This window comes from Scyliorhinus canicula, chromosome 23 (genome assembly GCF_902713615.1).
Source record: "Scyliorhinus canicula chromosome 23, sScyCan1.1, whole genome shotgun sequence".
NCBI lineage: Eukaryota > Metazoa > Chordata > Chondrichthyes > Carcharhiniformes > Scyliorhinidae > Scyliorhinus > Scyliorhinus canicula.
Genome location: NC_052168.1, coordinates 20,021,132 through 20,045,353, shown reverse-complemented (window position 1 = coordinate 20,045,353; position 24,222 = coordinate 20,021,132). Strand labels below are relative to the sequence as shown.

General features: G+C 52.6%; 1 protein-coding gene across 1 annotated transcript in view; it reads left to right on the top strand.

The window, feature by feature from the left end:
- The window catches only part of LOC119956635 (cytochrome b-c1 complex subunit 2, mitochondrial-like), a 185,365-nt gene that overhangs the window by 55,100 nt on the left and 106,043 nt on the right, over positions 1-24,222 (top strand). Inside the window, exon 5 of the mRNA XM_038783975.1 lies at positions 20,305-20,361. Within this exon, the coding sequence (XP_038639903.1) occupies positions 20,305-20,361 (57 nt within the window). The remainder of the gene's footprint in view (positions 1-20,304; positions 20,362-24,222) is intronic.

Genomic DNA, 24,222 nt, shown 5'->3' with positions numbered 1-24,222 from the left:
GGGCCCCTTGCTGGTGCGGACGCTCAATGAAGTGTGGGAAGGGGGGACTTTGCCCCCGACGATGTCGCGGGCGCTGATCTCGTTAATTTTAAAGAGGGACAAGGACCCCCAGCAGTGTGGTTCATTCAGGCCCATATCTCTCCTCAACGTGGATGCTAAGGTCCTGGCAAAAATCCTGGCCACCAGGATAGAGGACTGTGTGCCAGATGTTGTGCACGAGGACCAGACAGGTTTCGTGAAGGGAAGGCAGCTGAACACAAATGTGCCGAGATTGTTGAATGTCATCATGATGCCGGCGATTGAGGGGGGAGGCAGAGATAGTGGTGGCACTGGATGCGGAGAAGGCCTTCGATAGAGTGGAGTGGGGGTACTTATGGGAGGTGTTGGGGAGGTTTGGATTTGGTGAAGGGTTCATTAGATGGGTAAGGCTGCTATATGAGGCCCCAATGGCGTGCATGGCCACGAATAGGAGGAGGTCGGAGTACTTCCGGCTTTACCGAGGGACCAGGCAGGGTTGCCCCCTGTCCCCCTTGTTGTTTGCACTGGCAATCGAGCCGCTGGCGATGGCGTTGAGGGATTCAGAGAGGTGGAGAGGCTTGGTGCGAGGTGGAGAGGAACATAGGGTGTCGTTGTATGCCGATGACCTGTTACTGTATGTGGCAGACCCGGTGGGAGGGATGCCGGGAGTGATGGAGTTGGTAGCTGAGTTTGGGACCTTTTCAGGTTATAAATTAAATTTAGGCAAGAGCGAGGTGTTTGTGGTGCACCCTGGAGACCAGGAGGAAGGAATTGGTAGGCTCCCGCTTAGGTGGGCAGGGGAGAGCTTTAGGTACCTGGGGGTGCAGGTGGCCAGGGACTGGGGGATTCTTCACAAGCATAACTTCACCAGACTTGTAGATCAGATGGAGGAGGAGTTCAAGAGGTGGGACATGCTGCCATTATCGTTGGCGGGGAGGGTACAGTCCATCAAAATGACGGTGCTTCCGAGGTTCTTGTTCCTCTTTCAGTACCTGCCCATCTTTATCCCCAGGGCCTTCTTTAGGAGAGTGACTAGCAGTATTTTGAGCTTTGTGTGGGCACATGGGACTCCGAGAGTGAGGAGGGTGTTCCTGGAGCGAGGGAGGGATAGAGGCGGGCTGGCGCTGCCCAACCTTCTGGGGTACTATTGGGCAACCAATGTGTCAATGGTGCGTAAATGGGTGATGGAGGGGGGAGGGGCGGCGTGGAAAAGAATGGAGATGGCGTCATGTAGAGGTACGAGCCTGGGTGCCATGGTAACGGCACCGTTGCCGCTCTCCCCTAAGAGGTTTACCACGAGCCCGGTGGTGGCGGCGACCCTAAGAGTCTGGGGACAGTGGAGACGGCATCGGGGGGAAACAAGGGGCTCGATGGAGGCTCCACTGGGTGGCAACCATCGGTTCATCCCGGGGAACAAGGATGGGGGATTTAGGGGGTGGCAAAGGGCGGGCTTCAGCAAATTGAGGGACCTGTTTATTGGCGGGAGGTTTGCGGGCCTGGGGGAACTGGATGATAAATTTGGCCTTCCCCAAGGGAACATGTTCAGATACTTGCAGGTAAAGGCGTTTGCAAGGCGACAGGTAGAGGGATTCCCTCTGCTGCTGTCGCGGGGGACGATGGACAGAGTGCTTTCGGGGGTGTGGGTCGGAGAGGGGAAGGTGTCTGACATCTATAAGGTAATGCAGGAGGTGGAGGAGTCGTCAGTGGAGGAGCTGAAGGCTAAATGGGAGGAGGAACTTGGGGAGCAGATAGAGGACGGGACTTGGGCGGATGCCTTGGAGAGAGTCAACTCTTCCTCCACATGTGCGAGGCTTAGTCTCATCCAATTTAAGGTGCTGCACCGGGCACACATGTCCGGGACTAGGATGAGTAGGTTCTTTGGGGGTGAGGACAGGTGCACCAGATGTTCGGGGAGTCCAGCGAACCACGCCCATATGTTCTGGGCATGCCCAGCACTGGAAGAATTCTGGAAGGGGGTGGCGGGGACGGTGTCGAGGGTGGTTGGATCCAGGGTCAAACCAGGGTGGAGACTCGCGATTTTTGGAGTTGCAGTAGAGCCGGGAGTGCAGGAGGCGAGAGGCCGGTGTCCTGGCCTTTGCGTCCCTAGCCGTGGGCAGCACGGTACCATTGTGGATAGCACAAATGCTTCACAGCTCCAGACCCCAGGTTCGATTCTGGCTTGGGTCACTGTCTGTGTGGAGTCTGCACATCCTCCCCGTGTGTGCGTGGGTTTCCTCTGGGTGCTCCGGTTTCCTCCCACAGTCCAAAGATGTGCAGGTTAGGTGGATTGGCCATGATAAATTGCCCTTAGTGTCCAAAATTGCCCTTAGTGTTGGGTTGGGTTATGGGGATAGGGTGGAGGTGTTGACCTTGGGTAGGGTGCTCTTTCCAAGAGCCAGTGCAGACTCGATGGGCCGAATGGCCTCCTTCTGCACTGTATATTGTGTGTGTGTGTAGTAGCCCGGCGGAGGATCTTGCTGCAGTGGAAGGATGCGAGGCCCCCAAGTGTGGATACCTGGGTCAATGACATGGCGGGATTTATAAAGTTGGAAAGGGTCAAATTTGCCCTGAGAGGATCAGTACAAGGGTTCTATAAACGATGGCAGCCTTTTCTGGACTTCCTGGCTCAAAGATCGGTATCTTGGTCAATAGCAGCAGCAACCCGGGGGGGGGGGGGGGGGGGGGGTGGAGAGAGGAGGAGGAGGGGGGGGGGGGGCAGGAGGGGTGTTCCTTATTGTAGTTTCTATTTTTTTTCTCGCTACGGTTATGTAACTTTGTGTTAAATTAACATTGTGTTAATTTAAGTTGTTGGTAATATGTTGGGTTGTTCATTGAGGAGGGGCGAAGGTTCATGATTGTTGTCATTATTGTTATTGTTGATATTTTAGTATGGTTTGATGTTGTATAAATTCAAAAATTTTCAATAAAATTTATTTAAAACAATATATATATTATGTCCCCTCGTGACAGCCATTACCGCCCTGGGGAAAAGTCTCTGGCTATCCACTCTATCCATGCCACTCATCACCTTGTACACCTCTATCAAGTCACCTCTCTGCCTTCTTCGCTCCAGTGAGAAAAGCCCATCTCCCTCAACCTTTCTTCATAAGACATGCCCTCCAGTCCAGGCAGCAGCCTGGTAAATCTCCTCTGTACCCTCTCCAAAGCATCCACATCCTTACTATGATGAGGCGACCGGAACGGGACACAATATTCCAAGTTTGGTCGAACTAGGGTTTTATAATGCTGCAACAAAACCTCGCGGCTCTTAAACTCAATCCCCCTGTTAATGAAAGCCAACACACCATATGCCTTCTTAACAACCCTATCAACCTGGGTGGCAACTTTGAGGGATCTATGTACGTGGACCCCAAGATCCTTCTGTTCCTCCACACTTCCAAGAATCCTGCCTTTAACCTGTATTCAGCATTCAAATTCGACCTTCCAAAATGAATCACTTCAGATTTATCAAGGTTGAACTCCATCTGCCACTTCTCAGCCCAGCTCTGCATCCTGTCAGTGTCCTGTTGTAACCTACAACAGCCCTCAACACTATCTACAACTCCCCCAACCTTCGTGTCATCGGCAAACTTACTAACCCACCCTTCCCCTTCCTCATCCAAGTCATTTATAAAAACCACAAAGAGCAGAGGTCCCAGAACAGATCCTTGCGGGACACCACTGGTCACCGACCTCCAGGCGGAATACTTTCCATCCACTTCTGTATCCAGCCAATTCTGTATCCAAAGCCAAATTTCCCTGTATCTCATGCTCCCTAACTTTCTGAATGAGCCCACCATGGGGAACCTTATCAAATGCCTTACTGAAATCCATATCCACTGCCCGACCTTCATCAATGTGTCTCGTCACATCCTCAAAGAATTCAATGAGGCTTGTGAGGCATGACTTGCCCCTCGCAAAGCCGTGCTGACTGTGGTGAATTATATGCATCGTAATTCACACTGTATTGCCTTGCATGTATTGTGTCCTTGTGGGCTCTGTATACGAGCCGTTGCGCGGCTCTGCCCATAGGGGGAGATGAGGAGTTTGTACTGGGCTCCGCTATGGCTCCTCCCACTAACCGGAAGTATAAAGCACTGCAGCCGTAAGCCTGCTCTCAGTTCCTCTGGTTGCAGGCTGGCTTAGTTGTAAGACTATTAAAACCACAGTTTACTTCCAATCACGTGTCTAGTGAATTGATGGTCACATCAATTTAATAGTCTTAGAAAACTACTATGGAATCAGCCCTCAAACCTGACCGACTAGAACTCGACCCGCAGGCTGCAGAGGTGAAATAAATCTTTCTGCACTGGCTCAGATGTTTCAAGGCCTACCTGGCTGAATCAAGCACTTCAGAAACTACGGAGGAGCAGAAACTCAGCCTACTGCACGCAAGGGTGAGCCATCATATCTCTACGCAACTCAACTGTACTGCCGGCAGCACGGTAGCATTGTAGATAGCATAATCGCTTCACAGCTCCAGGGTCCCACGTTCGATTCCGGCTTGGGTCACTGTCTGTGAGGAGTCTGCAAATCCTCCCCATGTGAGCGTGGGTTTCCTCCGGGTGCTCCGGTTTCCTCCCACAGTCCAAAGATGTGCAGGTTAGGTGGATTGGCCATGATAAACTCCCCTTAGTGTCCAAAATTGCCCTTAGTGTTGGGTGGGGTTGCTGGGTTATGGGGATAGGGTGGAGGTGTTAACCTTGGGTAGGTTGCTCTTTCCGGGAGCCGGTGCAGACGCGATGGGCCGAATGGCCTCCTTCTGCACTGTAAATTCTATGTAATACCTCGTATACGGAGGCCCTGGCAATGCCCAACCAAATGTACGTGCGTCACATCAACGAGGTCTACGCACGCCATATTTTCACGACCCGCTGCCAGTCGCTGGAAGACTTTCTGCGGGATTTAAAAGCCCTAGCTCGGGACGGCAATTTTCAGGCTGTATCAGCCGCCCAGCATATAGAGCTCGCTGTCCGTGATGTATAAGTGGCAGGACTCAGGTCCAACTATGTGTGCCTACGGTTGCTGGGGAAAGGGGCCCAGAACTTGGAGGACACTGTAGGGTTAGCTACAACCATGGAGGTCTCGTTCCGCAGCCTCACCTCATTCCCCGCGGACCAAGCGACCCCATCATGGGCCCCCGACCAGCGACTGCCCCAGGCCTGCGCCGCGCGGCCACACACTAATTATGCAGCACCAGCGTGCTATTTTTGTGGGCTGCCCCAACACCCACGGCAGCACTGCCCAGCCCGCAACGCGACCTGCAGCAGCTGCGGTCGCAAAGGACACTATGCCCGGGTATGCCTAGCGAAGAAAACTCCAAACGCTCCCGCAGCCCAGAACACTCGATTCCCAAACTCACAGGCCCGCAGGCCCCGAAATGCTGCAGCCTGTATGCCGACTCCGCCCCCACCCGACATGTGCGACTCATGGGGCCGCCATCTTGGCAACCCTCCTCCACACGGCCGGCCACGTGTGACTCATGGGGGCCTACATCTTGGACGCCATCTTCCTCGCCGCCCACCACGTGCGATCCACGGGGGCGGTCATCTTGGGCTCCATCCTCTCCAACCTCTGAAACTCATCTCGAAGACTACGATCTCAGCGGACAGTCATCACGGGGCCACTCCAGCACAGCTGATCGAACCGCCGACCACCCGCAACTCAGCGAGGTCACGTTGGACCAGTCGCGTCCGAAACACCTCCAGAACTCTATGATGACCGTCAAAATCAACGGGTACAGGATGCCGTACCTCTTCGACTCCGGAAACACCGAGAGCTTCGTACACCCTGAACTGGTAAGACGCTGTTCGCTCCCTATCTTCCCTGCACGGCAAACTATGCCCTCGCCTCGGGTTCACACTCTGTTCACATCCAAGGGCGCACCGTCGCGACCCTAACGATTCAGGGTGCTAGCTACTCTAATTTCCAGCTGTAAGTACTCCCCGAACTCTGCGCCCCACTCTTACTGGGACTCGACTTCCAGTGTAATCTCAAAAGTCTCACACTCAGCTTCGGCGGACCCCTACCTCCACTCACTACCTGCAGTCTAGCAACGCTAAAAATCGACCCCCCTCCACTCTGCTAACCTCACTCCGGACTGCAAACCCGTAGCCACTCGCAGCAGGCGGTATAGCGTGCAGGACAGGGTGTTTATCAGAACCGAGGTCCAGAGGCTCCTACGTGAGGGGGTCATAGAGGCCAGTAACAGCCCTTGGAGAGCTCAGGTGGTGGTCGTCAAGACCAGGGAAAAATTCTGAATGGTAGTGGACTATTGCCAAACTATTAACCGGTTCACGCTCCTCGATGCGTACCCCCTCCCCAGGATTGCAGACATGGTGAATCAGATCGCCCAGTACCGCATCTTCTCCAAGGTGGATCTGGAGTCTGCTGACCACCAGCTCCCAATCCGACCGGAGGACTGCCACTACACGGCGTTCGAGGTAGATGGCCGCCTCTTCCATTTCCTCCGGGTTCCCTTTGGCGTCATGAATGGGGTCTTGGTGTTCCAATGAGCAATGGACCGATTGGTGGACCAGTACGGGCTGCGGGCCATGTTTCCGTACTTGGATAACGTCACCATCTGCGGCCATGATCAGCAGGATCACGACGCCAACCTCCACCGATTTCTCCAAACTGCCCAGAAACTTAACATCACGTATAACACGGAGAAATGCGTTTTCCACACGACCAGGCTAGCCATCCTCGGCTATGTCGTGGAAAACGGAGTCCTGGGCCCCGACCCGGACCGTATGCAACTCCCTCTTACAACTCCTTACAACTCCCTCTCCCTCATTGTCCCAGGGCCCTCAAGAGGTGCCTGGGATTCTTCTCGTATTATGCCCAGTAGGTCCCTCAGTATGCAGACAAAGCCAGCCCACTATTTAAGGCCACACTCTTTCCTCTGTCAGCTGAGGCCAGCCAGGCCTTCAACTGCATCAAGGAGGACATCGCCAAAGCGGCCATGCGGGCGGTGGGTGAATCCGTCCCCTTTCAGGTGGAAAGCGACGCCAGAGCGGTTGCTCTCGCAGCCACTCTGAATCAGGCAGGGAGACCAGTCGCCTTTTTCTCCTGAACCCTCTCCGCTTCGGAGCTTCGACAGTCCTCAGTCGAAAAAGAAACACAAGCCATCGTGGAAGCCATACGACACTGGAGGTACTACCTCGCAGGTAGGAGGTTCACCCTCATCACCGACCAAAGATCGGTTGCCTTCATGTTTGACAACTCACAAAGGGGCAAAATTTAAAATGATAAAATCCTGCGGTAGAGGATCGAACTCTCCACCTACAATTATGATATTATGTATCGACCGGGGAAGCTCAACGAGCCCCCAGATGCCCTGTCCCGCGGCACGTGCGCCAGCGCGCAAGATGACCGCCTGAAAGCTATCCACAATGACCTCTGCCACCCGGGGGTCACCCGGCTCGCCCACTACGTCAAAGCCCGAAATCTGCCTTTCTCCACCGAGGAGGTAAAAGCCATCACCAGGGATTGCCCGATCTGCGCGTACAAACCGCAATTCTATAGACCAGACAAGGCCCACCTGGTAAAGGCATCACAGCCCGTTGAACGCCTGAGCATCGATTTCAAAGGGCCACACCCCTCGACCAATCAGAATGTGTACTTTCTGAATGTCATCGATGAGTTCTCCCGCTTCCCGTTTTCATTCCGTGCCCCGATATGACCTCCCACACAGTCATCAGAGCCCTGCACAGTATCTTCACCCTGTTCGGTTTCCCCAGCTACGTACATAGCAACAGGGGTTCGTCCTTTATGAGCGACGAACTGCGTCAGTACCTGCTTGACAAGGGCATTGCCTCGAGCAGGACTACCAGCTACAACCCCAGGGTGAACAGGCAGGTGGAGAGGGAGAACGCGACGGTCTGGAAGACCGTCCTTCTGACCCTCCGGTCCAGGAATCTCCCGACCTCCCATTGGCAGGATGTCCTCCCCGACGCGCTCCATGCTATTAGGTCCCTCCTATGTACCGTCACCAACCAGACCCCTCACGAACGGCTATTTGATTTTTCTAGGGGCACTACCACGGGGGTTTCGCTCCCAGCTTGGTTGAAGACACCGGGCCCGGTTCTCCTCCGGAAGCACGTCCGGGCACACAAAACTGATCCGCTCGTAGAAAGAGTGCTCCTACTCCATTCGAACCCCCAATACGTTTTCATCGAATACCCTTTTTAAAAAAAATTTTATTAAAAAATTTAGTGTACCCAATTATTTTCTTCCAATTAAGGGGCAATTTAGCGTGGCCAATCCACCTACCCTGCACATTTTTTTTGGGTTGTGGGGGCGAAACCCACACAAACACGGGGAGAATGTGCAAACTCCACACGGACAGTGACCCAGAGCCGGAATTGAACCTGGGACCTCGCGGTGCGTGAGGCAGCAGTGCTTCATCGAATACCCTGACGGCCGTCAGGACACCGTTTCCCTCCGGGACCTGGCGCTTGCGGATCCAACTCCACCACCACTACCGCCGAGGTACCCCCCACGCTACACCCCACCCAACCCTCCGCGCCCTGCGCCCATGCTCCGTGCCCCCGCGCCTATAGGTTTCCTGCGCTCCCCGTCGCCCATCGCACCGGTCGGTACGAAGCTTGAACCGAATCACCCCCGGAGTCCACAATTGTACCCTCACCGACCGCCACCACCCAGCCCCGGACCGGCTCAATTTGTAGACCCGTCACCCCCGCCGGACTAGATTTTTTTACAGGGGGTGAATGTGGTGAATTATATGCCATTGTAATTCAAACTGTATTGCCTTACATGTATTGTGTCCTTGTGGGCTCTGTATGTGATCCGTTGCGTGGCTCTGCCCATAGGGGGAGATGAGGAGTTTGTACTAGGCTCCACCCTTGGCTCCGCCCACTAACCGTAAGTATAAAGCACTGTAGCCGTAAGCCTGCTCTCAGTTCCTCTGGTTGCAGGTTGGCTTAGTTGTAAGACTATTAAAACCACAGTTTACTTCCAATCATGTGTCTAGTAAATTGATGGTCACATCACTGACTATCTTTAATCAAACTATGTTTTTCCAAATAATCAAATTCTATCTCTCAGAATCCTTACCAATATTTTGCTCACCACAGATGTAAGACTGATGGGTCTGTGATTCCCAGGGATTTCCCTATTCCCTTTCTTGAATAGGGGAACAACATTCGCCTCCCTCCAATCATCCGGTACTACTCCAGTGGAGAGTGAGGATGCAAAGATCATCGCCAACGGCGCAGCAATCTCCTCCCTCGCTTCCCATAGGTATATCCCGTCAGGCCCAGGGGACTTATCTATCCTGATGCTTTTCAACATTTTCAGCACATCCTCCTTCTTAATATCACCTTGTTTGAGTCTATTAACCTGGTTCACACTGTTCTCATGGGCAACAAGGTCTCTCTCTCTGGTGAATACTGAAGCAAAATATTCATTTAGGGCCTCCCCCATCTCCTCAGTCTCTAGGCACAAGTTCCCTCCAATATCCCTGATCAGCCCTATTCTCACTGATCATCCTCTTATTTCTCACATAAGTGTAGGATGTTTTGGGGTTTTCCCTAATCCTTCCCGCCAGGGCTTTTTCATGCCCCCTTCTAGCTCTCCTCAGTCCATTTTTGAGTTCCTTCCTGGCTACCTCGTCACACTCTAGAGCCGAGTCAGATCCCTGCTTCCTCAACCTTATGTAAGCTTCCTTCTTCCTCTTGACTAGAAGCTCCACTTCTCTTGTCATCCACGGCTCCTTCACCTGACCATTCCTTCCTCGTCTCAGTGGGGCAAAACTATTCAGCACTCGCAGCAAGTGCTCCTTAAACAATCCCCAAGAGCAATTGTTCCCACTTTATGCTCCTCAGCTCCTGTCTAATTGCAGTATAATTTCCCCTCCCCCAATTAAATACCTTCCTATCCCGCTCCATGACTATGGTAAAGGTCAAGGAGTTGTGGTCACTGTCACCGAAATGCTCTCTCACCGAGACATCTGGCATCTGGCCTGGTTCGTTGCCGAGCACCAAGTCCAATATGGCCCCCCGAGTCGGCCTATCTACATATTGAGTCAGGAATCCTTCCTGTACACACCTGACAAAATCTGCTCCATCCAAACCATTTGGACTAAGGAGGTTCCAGTCAATATTAGGGAAGGTGAAATCACCCATGACAACAACTCTGTTACTTCTGCACTTTTCCAAGATCTGGCGCCCAATCTGTTCCTTTATCTCTCTGCTGCTATTGGGGGGTCTGTAGAAAACTCCCAATAAAGTGACTGTTCCTTTCCTGTTTCTGACTTCCACCCATATTGACCCAGTAGACAAACCCTCCTCAACTACCTCCTTTTCTGCAGCTGTGATGCACTCCCTAATTAACAGTGCCACTCCCCCTCCTCTTTTAATCCCCTCCCTATTCTTTTGAAAACATCTAAACTCCGGAACATCTAACAGCCATTCCTGCCCCTGTGAAATCCATGTCTCCGAAATGGCCACAGCATTGTAGTTCCAAGTACTGATCCATGCTCTAAGTTCATCTCCCTTATTCCTGACACTCCTTGCATTGAAACAGACACACTTTAACCCATTCCACTGAGTGCAGCTTTGCCCTATCAACTGTCTATCCTTCCTTACAGACTTGCTGCATACTATTTCTGCCTGTTCAACAGCTACCCTATCCTCTGATCCAAAGCTCTGGTTCCCATCCCCCTCCCAAACTAGTTTAAACCCTCCCGAAGAGCTCCAGCAAACCTCCCACCCAGGATATTGGTTCCCCTCCAGTTTAGGTGCAATCCGTCCTTCACATACTGGTCCCACCTTCCCCAGAAGATATCCCAATGATCCACATATCTGAAGCCTTCCCTCCTGCACCAGCCCTGTAGCCACGTGTTCAGCTGCACGCACTCTCTGTTCCTTCCCTCACTTCCACGTAGCAATCCTGAGACTCTGCTTGTCCTGCTCTTTAGCTTCCAACGTGACCTTCCATGTGACCACAATGTTGAGCTCATTGATGGGAGCGGGGTCCTTCCATTTGCCCCTGGAGCTCGAGGGAGCGGACAGAGTGATGGCCAGGAGGCCCAAGGCAGGTGAGCCCCCGAGGGCAGTGCTGGTGCGGTCCCACCGATTCAGTGACCGGGAGTGTGTGCTGCGCTGGGCCAAGAAAGAGAGGAGCAGTAAATGGGAGAATTCAGTAGTGAGGATCTACCAGGACTGGAGTGCGGAGGTGGGTAAGCGGCGGGCTGGGTTCAACCGGACGAAGGCGGTGCTTGCGCGCCTGTGGGTGACATACAAGGACCGGCACCATTACTTTGAGTCCCCGGAGGAGGCGTGGCCCTTTGTACAGGCGGAGAAGCTGGACTCGAACTAGGGCCTGGGGACAAACTTTGGCCGGCGTTGTTTCCGCTGTGGCTGTTTTGTTCCAACTGTTTCAACTTTTTTAACTTCGACATGTGTGTTATGTATGCTGGTTTTCTGTTTGCTCTGTTTACGGGTGGGTTTGTTTGTTGGGCATGGTTGTGGGTTAGGTGGGGAGTGTTGGGGGTTTGTGTTCTATATGTTCTCTTCTGTACGGGGCTGGGGATTGAGGGGAAATTGGATTTTGGGGAACTGCGTCAGAAGGGTGGGGTGTGGCAGTGTGAAAGCGCGGGTTTTCCTCTGGTTTCCCGCGCTGCGGGGCGGGGGGTGGAGCTTGCGGTGGGGAGGGGCCTCTACGGGTCTTCTTTCACGCGCTGCAGCAATGACAAGGAGGTGTGGCAAGAGGGGGATGACCCCATGCCGGGAGGGGATAGGTTTTGGCGGGAGCTGCCGGGGTCAGCAGAAGTCAGCTGACTCACGGAAGTACCATGGAGGGTGCGTCACGGCTAGGAGGGGTCCTAGCTGGGCGGGGGGGGGGGGGGGGGGGGGTATACCGGGTTGCTGCTGGAATGACTAGGAAGGAGCCGATGGGGGCCGGGGGGGGGGAAGAGGAGAGGCGCTATCGCCATGGGGAACGGGTTGAGCGGGGTGTGCTGGCCTGGGGTGAACATCTGCCAAGCTATGGCTAGTCGGCGGGGGAAGGGGGCGGGTTGCCCTCTGATCCGGCTGATTACCTGGAACGTGAGGGGGCTGAACGGGCCGGTTAAGAGAACCAGGGGTGTTCTCCCATCTAAGGGGGTTGAAGGCGGACGTGGCTATGCTCCAGGGAGACCCACCTGAAGGTGGCGGACCAGGTCCGTCTGAGGAAGGGGTGGGTGGGGCAGGTTTTTCACTCAGGTTTGGACGCGAAGAACCGGGGGGTGGCGATCCTAGTGGGGAAGAGAGTGGCGTTTGAGGCGGCTGAGGTGGTGTCGGGCAAGGAGGGCAGATATATCATGGTGAGGGGTAGGCTGCAGGGAGAGAAGGTGGTGATGGTGAATGTATATGCCCCGAATTGGGATGATGCTGGCTTCATGAGGCGATTGTTGGGCCGCATCCCGGACCTGGAGGCAGGGGGCCTGATCATGGGGGGAGACTTTAACACAGTGCTGGATCCCACACTGGACCGGTCCAGTTCAAGGACGGGTAGGAGACCGGCAGCGGCCAAAGTGCTGAGGGGATACATGGACCAGATGGGAGGGGTGGACCCCTGGAGGTTTGGGAGACCGAGAGCGCGGGAGTATTCCTTTTTCTCCCATGTCCATAGGGTCTATTCCCGAATAGATTTTTTTGTCCTGAGCAGGGGATTGATTCCGAGGGTGCAGGATGCCGATTACTCGGCCATAGCGATTTCGGACCATGCCCCCCACTGGGTTGATCTGGAGATGGGAGATGAGACCAGCGCCCGCTTTGGCGCTTGGATGTGGGGATGCTGGCGGAGGAGCAGGTGTGTAAGAGGGTTCGGAGAAGCATTGAGGGGTATCTGGATACCAATGATACGGGGGAGGTCCAGGTGGGGATGGTGTGGGAGGCTCTGAAAGCAGTGATCCGGGGGGAGCTGATCTCCATTCAGGCCCACAGGGAAAGGAGGGAGAGGAAGGAGAGGGAGAGACTGGTGGGAGAGCATCTGGAGGTGGACAGGAGATATGCGGAGGCACCGGAGGAAGGGTTGCTGGGAGAACGGTGCAGGTTGCAGGCCAATTTTGACTTGTTGACCACCAGAAAGGCGGAGACACAGTGGAGGAGGGCACAGGGCGCGGTATATCAGTATGGAGAGAAGGCGAGCAGGATGTTGGCGCATCAGCTCCGTAGGCGAGATGCGGCTAGGGAAATTGGGGGAGTGAAGGATGGGGGTGGAAATGTAGTGCAGAAGGGGACAGAAGTAAACGGGGTCTTTAGGGACTTTTACGAGGGATTGTACCGGTCGGAACCTCCGAGGGGGAGAGAGGGGATGGAGAGCTTCATGAACAGGCTATGTTTCCCAAGGGTTCAAGAGAGGCTGGTAGAGGGGCTGGGGGCGCTGATAGAGTTGGAGGAGCTAGTCAGGGGGATCGGCCAAATGCAGTCAGGTAAGGCCCCGGTGCCGGACGGGTTCCCGGCAGAATTTTACAAAAAATATGCAGACCTGGTGGGTCCCCTGCTGGTGCGAACTTTCAATGAGGCGTGGGAGGGGGGGCTTTGCCCCCGACGATGTCGCGGGCACTGATCTCTTTGATCCTAAAACGGGATAAGGACCCCTTGCAGTGCGGATCATATAGGCCTATCTCGCTCCTTAACGTAGACGTTAAGTTGCTGGCGAAGATCCTGGCTACCAGGATAGAGGATTGTGTGCCAGAGGTAATTCATGAAGATCAGACAGGATTTGTCAAGGGGCGGCAGCTCAACACGAATGTGCGGAGACTGCTCAATGTTATCATGATGCCGGCAGTGGAGGGGGAGGCGGAGATAGTGGTGGCGCTGGACGCAGAGAAAGCGTTTGATAGAGTTGAGTGGGGGTACCTGTGGGAGCTGATGGAGGTTTGGATTTGGGGAGGGATTCATCAAATGGGTGAGGCTGCTTTACGCGGCGCCGATGGCGAGTGTAGTCACAAATGGAAGGAGATCAGAGTATTTTAGGCTCCATCGTGGGACCAGGCAGGGGTGTCCCATGTCCCCCCTGCTCTTTGCACTGGCGATTGAACCGCTGGCCATGGCGTTGAGGGAGTCAGGGAAATGGAGGGGTCTGGTGTGGGGGGGGGGGAGGAGCACCGGGTATCGCTGTATGCAGACAACCTGCTGTTATATGTGGCGGACCCAGAGGGGGGAATGCCGGGGGTGATGGAGCTGTTAGCGGAATTTGGGGGCTTCTCGGGCTATAAGCTAAACTTGGGAAAGAGCGAGGTATTTGTAGTGCACCCGGGAGATCAGGAGGAGGGAATTGGGAGGCTCCCCTTCAGGAGGGCAGTGAAGAGTTTCAGGTACCTGGGGGTGCAGGTGGCCAGGAGTTGGGGGGCTCTTCATAAGCTTACCTTCACCAGACTAGTGGAACAGATGGAGGAGGAATTTAAAAGGTGGGACATGGTGCCGCAATCGTTGGCGGGTAGAGTGCAATCCGTCAAAATGACGGTTCTCCCAAGGTTCTTGTTCTTCCAGTGCTTGCCCATCTTTATCCCTAGGGCCTTTTTTAAAAGGGTGATCAGCAGCATCATGGGATTTGTTTGGGCGCATGGCACCCCGAGGGTGAAGAGGGTCTTCTTGGAGCGAAGTAGAGATGGGGGGGGGGGGGCTGGCGTTGCCCAACCTCTCGGGGTACTACTGGGCGGCCAACGTGTCGATGGTTCGTAAGTGGGTGATGGAGGGGGAGGGGGCAGCATGGAAACGGATGGAGAGAGCGTCCTGTGGGGATACAAGCCTGGGGGCCCTGGTAACGGCGCCGTGGCCGCTCCTTCCCACGAGGTATACCACGAGTCCGGTGGTGGCGGCTACCCTCAAGATTTGGGGGCAGTGGACGCGACATAGGGGAGAAGTGGGGGGCTCAATGGAGGCTCCATTAAGGGGGAACCATAGGTTCATCCCGGGGAACATGGATGGGGGAATTCAGGGATGGTATAGAGCGGGCATTAGACAGCTGAGGGACCTGTTTATCGACGGAAGGTTTGCGAGCCTGGGGGAGTTGGAGGAGAAATTTGGGCTCCCGCCGAGAAATATGTTTAGATATCTGCAGGTAAAGGCATTTGCTAGACGGCAGGTGGAGGGATTCCCTGCGCTCCCGGCGACGGGGGGGTGAGTGACAGGGTGCTTTCGGGGGTCTGGGTCGGGGAGGGGGATATCCGATATCTACAAGCTTATGCAGGAGGTGGAAGAGGCGTCAGTAGAGGAGCTGAAAATGAAGTGGGAGGGGGAACTGGGGGAACAGATCGAAGACGGGACATGGGCTGATGCCCTAGAGAGGGTAAATTCTTCCTCCTCGTGTGCGCGGCTTAGCCTCATTCAATTCAAGGTGCTGCATAGGGCCCACATGACTGGGACGAGGATAAGTAGGTTCTTTGGGGGTGAAGATAGGTGTGTCAGGTGCTCGGGGAGTCCAGCGAACCATGCCCATATGTTCTAGGCATGCCCGGCATTGGAGGAGTTCTGGAAGGGGGTGGCGAGGACGGTGTCAAGGGTGGTGGGATCCAGGGTCAAGCCAGGATCGGAACTCGCGATCTTTGGGGTTGCAGTGGAGCCGGGTGTGCAGGAGGCGAAAGAGGCCGGTGTGCTGGCCTTTGCGTCCCTAGTAGCCCGCCGAAGGATTTTGCTGCAATGGAAGGACGCGAGGCCCCCAAGCGTGGAGACCTGGATCAATGACATGGCGGGTTTCATTAAGCTAGAGAAGGTCAAATTCGCCCTGAGAGGATCGGTACAAGAGTTCTTTAAACGGTGGCAACCTGTCCTCGACTTTCTGGCTCAACGATAGGGTACTGGGACAGTAGCAGCAGAAACGGGGGGGGGGGGGGGGGGGGGGGGGGGAGTTGATTGTGTTTGCTTATTTTATTTAAATTTGATTTATTTAATTTTAATTTATGGTTAAGTTCTCTTCTTGGTGGGGGGGTGGGGGGAGTGTGATACATGTGATGTTACGGTTTGGGGGGGAATTGGGGGTGTTATGGGGCTGTTAGTTGCATATTACTGCTTGTTGCTATACTTGTTATATTTTTATATTTTCTGTAAAAAATTCCAATAAAAATTATTTTAAAAACAACAATTGGCCTGTTATTTGACCATTACGAGGCCTGTTAAACTCCACTGCAGCATTCAAACATTGGGCAGATGCTGGTTATGCTGCAGTAGCTGCTGAGACATCAGCCATTAGTTTCTTCATCTTGGCAGGGTCCACAGATTTGTTGCTGGAGGTGGCCACGTGTTCAATGTTGCCTTCAAACTCTTCACAAAACTTTGCTACGTTGGTGCCAGACCCCTCCATCCATGGCACTGAGCACAGGTATACACTCCCGTGATCCAAACATTTTGGTGTTTACACCTATCAGCCTTCTTCTGAAGCCGAGCCCATTGACGTTCCTCATCTGAGTACTCAGAGCTAATGTCCTCCAGCAAACTGCTATCTGTGCTATCCTTGCCCCCTGCCCTAGTTCCTGAGCTGTTACGGCCAGTGTCACACCATGTGCACGTCGCGTCTCTATCCACATTGTTCCCGGTACCTCAGTTGGTGGCAGCAAGTGGGTGATTGAGTCTTTGTTTCACTGCTTTCGTGTCTTCCTCCATTTCCTGGCCAGCTTTGCAGTTCTTGGGTCTCTGAAAGGAACAAAAAGGCAAGTTTACAGTTGTTGTGAGAGGTGTTGAGAAAACAGGAGGTGCAACTTATCTTTGGGACATTTTCTAAGTCTCCTACAGTGAAGTCGGACACACGAATCCTGTGCAATACATCCCAGAAAAGTGGAGTTGAGACTCCAGCAGAGACCTTATTGAATTATAGAACAGGATTGAACGGATTAAGTCCTATGGGTGGGCACGGTAGCACAGTGGTTAACACTGTTGCTTCACAGCTCCAGGTACCAGGTTCGATTCCCCGCTGGGTCACTGTCTGTGCGGAGTCTACATCTTCTCCCTGTGTCTGCGTGGGTTTCCTCCTGGTGCTCCAGTTTCCTCCCACAAGTCCCGAAAGACGTGCTGTTAGGTGAATTGGACATTCTGTCTCCCTCAGTATACCCGAACAGTGTGGCGACTGGGGAATTTCACAGTAACTTCATTGCAGTGTTAATGTAAGCCAACCTGTGACAATAAAGATTATTAAAAGATTATTCCATGTCGCAAATCCCGGGCTTCAGCTCCCAAGTGGTGAATGGGTCAAACTGATCAGGTTCCACACTGGGGTCGGACCCTGCCGTAACAACCCCTTCCTTTGGGGGCACCATGACTCACTCTTGTGCAACCGTGGTGAAGCACACACCATGGTGCAGATAATGGACAAGTGCCTGACCTGCGTTTCACTGCCCTGCACCAGGCTACTGAGGAAGCTGCCAACTTTCACATCCCGCTGTTCAGCAGTGGATACGCTATGTTACGACCCCCTAGGCCAGTACACGGTCAATTCCATCCCCACTTTACTCAGAGTCGCAGCACAATTAAAATTAACAATTAATTCAGCACAACATCGTGGGCCGAAGGGCCTGTACTATGTTGTACAGTTCCATGTTGTTCTAATTCTCAGAAAATACCCAAAGTCTTTAGTCTCTGGTTGCCCAATAAATACATTCACCAGGTTTGTAAATGTAAACACAATTAATTTTTATTAATAATAGCAATTGTGAGGAAAGATGCAGTAAATACAACTGGTTTAACTATTATCTAATTCCTAACCCCTACTCTTTAACTCTCCCACCCCCTCCACACACACACACATCTCTGTTTCATACAGATGCCTTCTAGCTCACCTTCCTTCAGTCTAGGTCTTCAGTTTGAGGTTTCTGCTTTGAGTCTGTAATGGATTTCACTGTAGATTCATCCAAGTCTCAAAAACGTCTCTGTTGGTCCAGGAAATAGCAGGTCGGCAGCATTTCTGGAGAAAGAGAGAGACAGCAGTTCACAGCTTCTTCTCTCTGCATCCAGGACCTGCCTGTCCCTTCCTGGGTTCTCTGAAACCATCCCACACGGGTAGGACCCAATCACCACCTGTCGCCGGGCAGAATACGGTCCTGGGCCAATCTATTGGTCACCAGCTAACCAATCGAACCAAATCATCCGAACTCCCGGGTTCCAGAAAGTCTGAGTTCTGCAGTTCAGCAGCTAAATCTCCAATAGCACGGCGTAATATTCTGCAACTTTGGAGTTCTGCACTTCCTCTGCTCGAATTAAATTTTTATGTCCATTACACATCCATGGATCAAAATTATGTCCACAAAGTAAAAGAAATGGGAAATAAGGGAAACAACAGGAAGGGTCCTCTTGATACTAGTAATAATAATACTCAGACAACAGAGTTAGAGTCTTGCCAACATTCTGATCAACGGCCTATCCCTGCTACCATTTCCAGGGTTTATCCACCCCCTTCCTCCTTGTCCCAGAGTATCCCTCTTACCATTTCCGGGGTTTTATCCACCCCCTTCCTCCTTGTCCCAGAGTATCCCTGCTACCATTTCCAGGGTTTATCCACCCCCTTCCTCCTTGTCCCAGAGTATCCCTCTTACCATTTCCAGGGTTTATCCACCCCCTTCCTCCTTGTCTCAGAGGTTTGATCCCTGGTCTGTGCTCTTTTCACTCCTGTGGGGGCAGTTCCAGTAAAGCTGTCAAAGTCATCTCGGAACAGCTCTGATGAACTGCACCTGAAACATTAACTCAGTTTCTCTCCACAGATGCTGCCTGGCCTGCTGAGGTTTTTCAGCATCCTTTGTTTTTATTTTACAGGAGTTTTTCCTGAATGCTTGCCGTGCTGGCATCGATAAGGACACCGGTGTTTGTTCGATGGTCCTCTCACTGAATTAGGAGGATGTCACCTCGCCCAGTCCAAGAGGATTTGGTCACTTGTGTAACCAGAGAGCTGGGGGTTCCTGGGAATTATATTTTTTAACATTTTTATTTGGCTTTTAAATTTTTTACATTTTATAGATAAAACACAAGGCAAAACATCAAGAACAACAGAAACTCCCCACACCCCACTCCACTAACCAACACCCCAATAACTCAAAGAAAAACCTCCCCCATCTCTATCCCCCCTCCCCCAACCTCCACTCCAACTTCGGGCAGGACCAGAGCACGAACATGATTGGCTGGGCCCCTCCCACACCGTTCACAAATGTCCTCCACCCCCTCAAACAGCCGGCTCATCCTCGACTTCGTCAGGGGCACTCTGTGCACCACCCTTAACTGTATCAACCCCAGCCTCGCACACCAGGTTGGCATTCACCCTCCGCAGCCGCTGACATCACAACCCCTCCTCCAGCACCATCCCCAGCTCCTCTTCCCCTCCTCCACATACAGGGGCTGGTTTAACACAAAGCTAAATAGTTGGTTTTACAGCAGACCATGGCAGTCCAGCAGCGCGGGTTCAATTCCCATACCCACCTCCCCGAACAGGCGCCGGAATGTGGTGACTAGGGGCTTTTCACAGTAACTTCATTTGGAGCTCACTTGTGACAATAAGCAATTTTCTTTTCATTTCATTTTCACTTGGCCTTAATCCTTTCCAGCAACTCCGTATCCTCCTCTAAATTCTCCCATAAATCGGTGAGATGACCCCCCCCCTCCCAGCCCCATCACCGACATCACCCCCTCCATCAACGAGGAAGGCGGTGTCACTGAAGTTGCGAAAACATTCTTTGCAAAATCCCACACCTGCATCTACCTAAAGGCCATGCTGGAATCCCAAACATCTGCGTCAATTCCTCGAACTGGCAAACTGCCCTTCCATAAATAAGTCCTTAATTTCCATCAGCCCCTCGCTTCTCCCATCCCCGAAATCGAGCGTCCAGTCTCGCCGGCTCAAACAAATGATTCTCTCGGATCGGCATCAGCCTCGGCCCCGCCTCCAATTTAAAATGCTGCTGAAACTGCCCGCATATCTTCAGGGTGGCCACCACCACCGGACCGCCCAAATATTTCTCTGGGTCAAACAGGAACGGCGCCATTGCCAGCGGCCACAGCCCCAACCCCCTACAAGAGCCTGCCTCCACCCTCACCCACATTGCCTCCGGCTCCCTACCCCAGTCTCACACCTTCTTGGAGTTCGCTGCCCAATAATAACACTTCAAATTCGGAAAAGGCAAAAACCCCCTGAATTCCTGGGGATTCATGACCAGGAGTGAGGAGAAATAAAATAAACAGTTCCTGTGGAGCAATAAAAATCATGGAGTTACAAAGTCACAGTGATCAAGGGGAATGATTGGATTGGTAAATATTGGTAAATATTGGCATAATGAGAACTTCTATTTGTGTTTTTTTCCAGCGTGACTTCAACAAGGGACACTATGATGTACAGCGTGGAATGCATGCGTGACTACATGTGAGTAAGGATTCCGAGCCAGAAAACCATTGTCCAGAAATATTGTAGAGAGCAAGTGTCATTATAGCCAACAGCAACATCCTCCTACACCCACCGTCCCACTCCTGGTCTCCTCTGAGGCACACCACCCAGTCAGTGAGTGAACTGCTCATAAACAATAATCCTTTTAATCGAATAAAACTTTCCAAGCTACTTGGTAGGAACACTAGGAAACAGAATGTTTCACCTTAAAGGCAGTATCTTACAGGAGGAGAGAGAGGGAGAGAATCGGGGAGATTAACAGAAAGGATTCTGAAGCTCAGGGGTCGGGCAGCTGATGGCACGGCCTCCAATGCTGGAGCGATTGAATTCAGGGAGCATAAGACAGCAGAATTCGAGGAACGCAGATGTCTGGGAGGGTTGTCGGGCTATAGGGCTGTAGGTGTTACAGAGATAGGGAGGTGGAGGCGAAGCCACAAAAGGGTCTGAAAACAAGGATGAACATTTTAAAACCCAAAGCGTTGTTTAATGGGGCCGGCAGAGGTCAGCGAGATCGGGGGCAGCACAACAGGACTTTGAATCAGGACATGGGCAGCAGAGTTCTGGTTTTATGAAGGGTAAGTCATGCTTAACAAACTGGCTTGAGTTCTTTGGGAACATAACCAGCAAGGTGGATAATGGGAAACCTGTGGATGTGGTATATCCAGAGTTTCAGAAGTCATTTGACAAGGTGCCACATAAAAGACTGATCCAGAAAGTGCGATCTCAGGGGATTGTGGGTAGGGGACTAGATTGGATTGAGGATTGGCTGACTGACAGAAAGCAGAGGGTGTTCAAGCTTCCAGGCTGCTGCAGAGTAAAGGAGCCAAGAGTTCTGCTTCTCCATAAAACACCTTTATTTCTTTGACCCAACTTCACACACAAATCTCCACCAAGCAGTGCCACCGATAACACCTTTATATATCACTGATTTCTTTTCGATAATTGACATTAAATTAGCATTTAATTGGAAGGTCTGTTAACCCATTCCTAACAGTGGGTTGGAATAAATGGGACCTTCTCTAGCTGGTGAACTGTAACTAGTGGAGTGTCGCAGGGGTCAGTCATCAGACCTCCACTATTTGGAGGTCTGCAAGCAGGGACAGAGTGTAATATAGCAACATTTCAAACGATACTAAAATAGGTGGGAAAGCAGGCAGTGAAGAGGAGATATAGATTTTACAGATGGCTATAGATAGAACATAGAACATAGAACGATACAGCGCAGTACAGGCCCTTCGGCCCTCGATGTTGCACCGACATGGAAAAAAAACTAAAGGCCATCTAACCTACAGGTTAAGAGATTGGGCCAAAATCTGGCAGATGGAGTTTGATGTGGATAAGTGGGAGGTTATCCAATTGTCAGGTGAATTATTATCCAAATGGGAAGAAGATTCAAAATGCGTCTGGGCAGAGGGTGTCTTTGTTCATGAATCACAGAAAGCCTGTATGCGGGTACAGCATGTAATTAAAAAGGCAAATGGAATGTTAATGTTTATTACAAGAGGACGAGTATCAAAATAGAGAAGTGTTGTTGCAATTGTATAGGGTGTTGGTGAGACCACATCTGGAGTATTATGTGCAGTTTTGGTCTCCTTATTTGAGGAAGGATATGGTGGCATTGGAGGCAGTTCAGAGGAGGTTCACCAGATTGATTCCGGGGATGAAAGGGTTGATGTAGGAGGAGAATTTAAACACTTTGGGCTGAAACTCGCTGGAGCTCAGAAGCATGAGAGGGGATTTGATTGAGGTATGTGAAATACTAAGAGGGATTGATTAAGTAAACGTAGATCAAATGTTCCCCCTTGTGGGGCAATCTAGAATGGGAATTCACAGATACAGGTTGAGAGGCGGTAGATTTAGAACTGTGATGAGGAGGAACTACTTCTCGCAGAGGGCGGTGAATTTGTGGAACTCGCTGTCCCGAAAGATGTACTTTTTCGGTAATTTGGACACTCGAACAGGTGCCGGAGTATGGCCACGAGGGGCTTTTCACAGTAACTTCATTGCAGTGTTAATTAATATAAGCCGACTTGCGACAATGAAATTTACTAGCATTATAATACTCAGAACAAGATGGTCAGGGTTGTATGTCTCAGGACTTGACTAATTAACTAGACTGACACTGCAGTGCACTACTGAGGGAGTGCTGCACTGTCAGAGGGTCAGTACTGAGGGAGTGCTGCACTGTCGGAGGGTCAGTAGTGAGGGAGTGCCGCACTGTCAGAGGTGCAGTTCTGAGGGTGCCGCTTTGTCAGAGGGTCAGTTCTGAGGGAGTGCTGCACTGACAGAGGGTCAGTACTGAGGGAGTGCCGCACTGTCAGAGTGTCAGTTCTGAGTGTGCAGCTCTGACAGAGGGTCAGTACTGAGGGAGTGCTGCACTGTCAGAGTGTCAGTTCTGAGTGAGTGCAGCTCTGACAGAGGGTCAGTACTGAGGGAGTGCCGCACTGTCAGAGTGTCAGTTCTGAGTGAGTGCAGCTCTGACAGAGGGTCAGTACTGAGGGAGTGCCGCACTGTCAGAGGGTCAGTACTGAGGGAGTGCCGCACTGTCAGAGGGTCAGTACTGAGGGAGTGCTCCACTGTCAGAGGGTCAGTACTGAGGGAGTGCCTCACTGTCAGAGGGTCAGTACTGAGGGAGTGCTGCACTGTCAGAGGGTCAGTACTGAGGGAGTGCCGTACTGTCAGATGGTCAGTACTGAGGGAGTGCCGTACTGTCAGATGGTCAGTACTGAGGGAGTGCAGCACTGTCAGAGGATCAGTTCTGAGTGAGTGCAGATCTGACAGAGGGTCAGTACTGAGGGAGTGCTGCACTGTCGGAGGGTCAGTAGTGAGGGAGTGCCGCATTGTCAGAGGTTCAGTTCTGAGTGAGTGCCGCTCTCTCAGAGGGTCAGTACTGAGGGAGTGCGTCACTGTCAGAGGGTCAGTACTGAGGGAGTGCTGCACTGTCAGAGGGTCAGTACTGAGGGAGTGCTGCACTGTCAGAGGGTCAGTACTGATGGTGCTGCACTGTCAGAGGGTCAGTTCCGAGGGAGTGCTGCACTGTCAGAGGGTCAGTACTGAGGGAGTGCTGCACTATCAGAGGGTCAGTACTGAGTGTGTGCTGCACTGTCGGAGGGTCAGTCGTGAGGGAGTGCCGCACTGTCAGAGGTACAGTTCTGAGGGAGTGCCGCTCTGTCAGAGGGTCAGTTCTGAGGGAGTGCTGCACTGACAGAGGGTCAGTACTGAGGGAGTGCCGCACTGTCAGAGAGTCAGTACAGAGGGAGTGCCGCACTGTCAGAGGGTCAGTACTGGGAGTGCTGCACTATCAGAGGGTCAGTTCTGAGTGAGTGCAGATCTGACAGAGGGTCAGTACGGGGGGGTGCTGCACTGTCGGAGGGTCAGTACTGAGGGAGTGCTGCACAGACAGAGGGTCAGTACTGAGGGAGTGCCGCACTGTCAGAGGGTCAGTACTGAGGGAGTGCCGCACTGTCAGAGGGTCAGTACTGAGGGAGTGCTCCACTGTCAGAGGGTCAGTACTGAGGGAGTGCCTCACTGTCAGCGGGTCAGTATCTGAGGGAGTGCCGCACTGTCAGGAGGTCAGTACTGAGGGAGTGACCGTACTGTCAGATGGTCAGTACCTGAGAGGAGTGCCGTACTGTCAGATGGTCAGTACTGAGGGAGTGCAGCACGTCCAGAGGATCAGTTCTGAGTGAGTGCAGATCTGACAGCGGGTCAGTACTGAGGGAGTGCTGCACTGTCGGAGGGTCAGTAGTGAGGGGAGTGCCGCATTGTCAGAGGTTCAGTACTGAGGTGAGTGCGCTCCGTCAGAGGGTCAGACTAGGGAGTGCTGCACTGTCAGAGGGT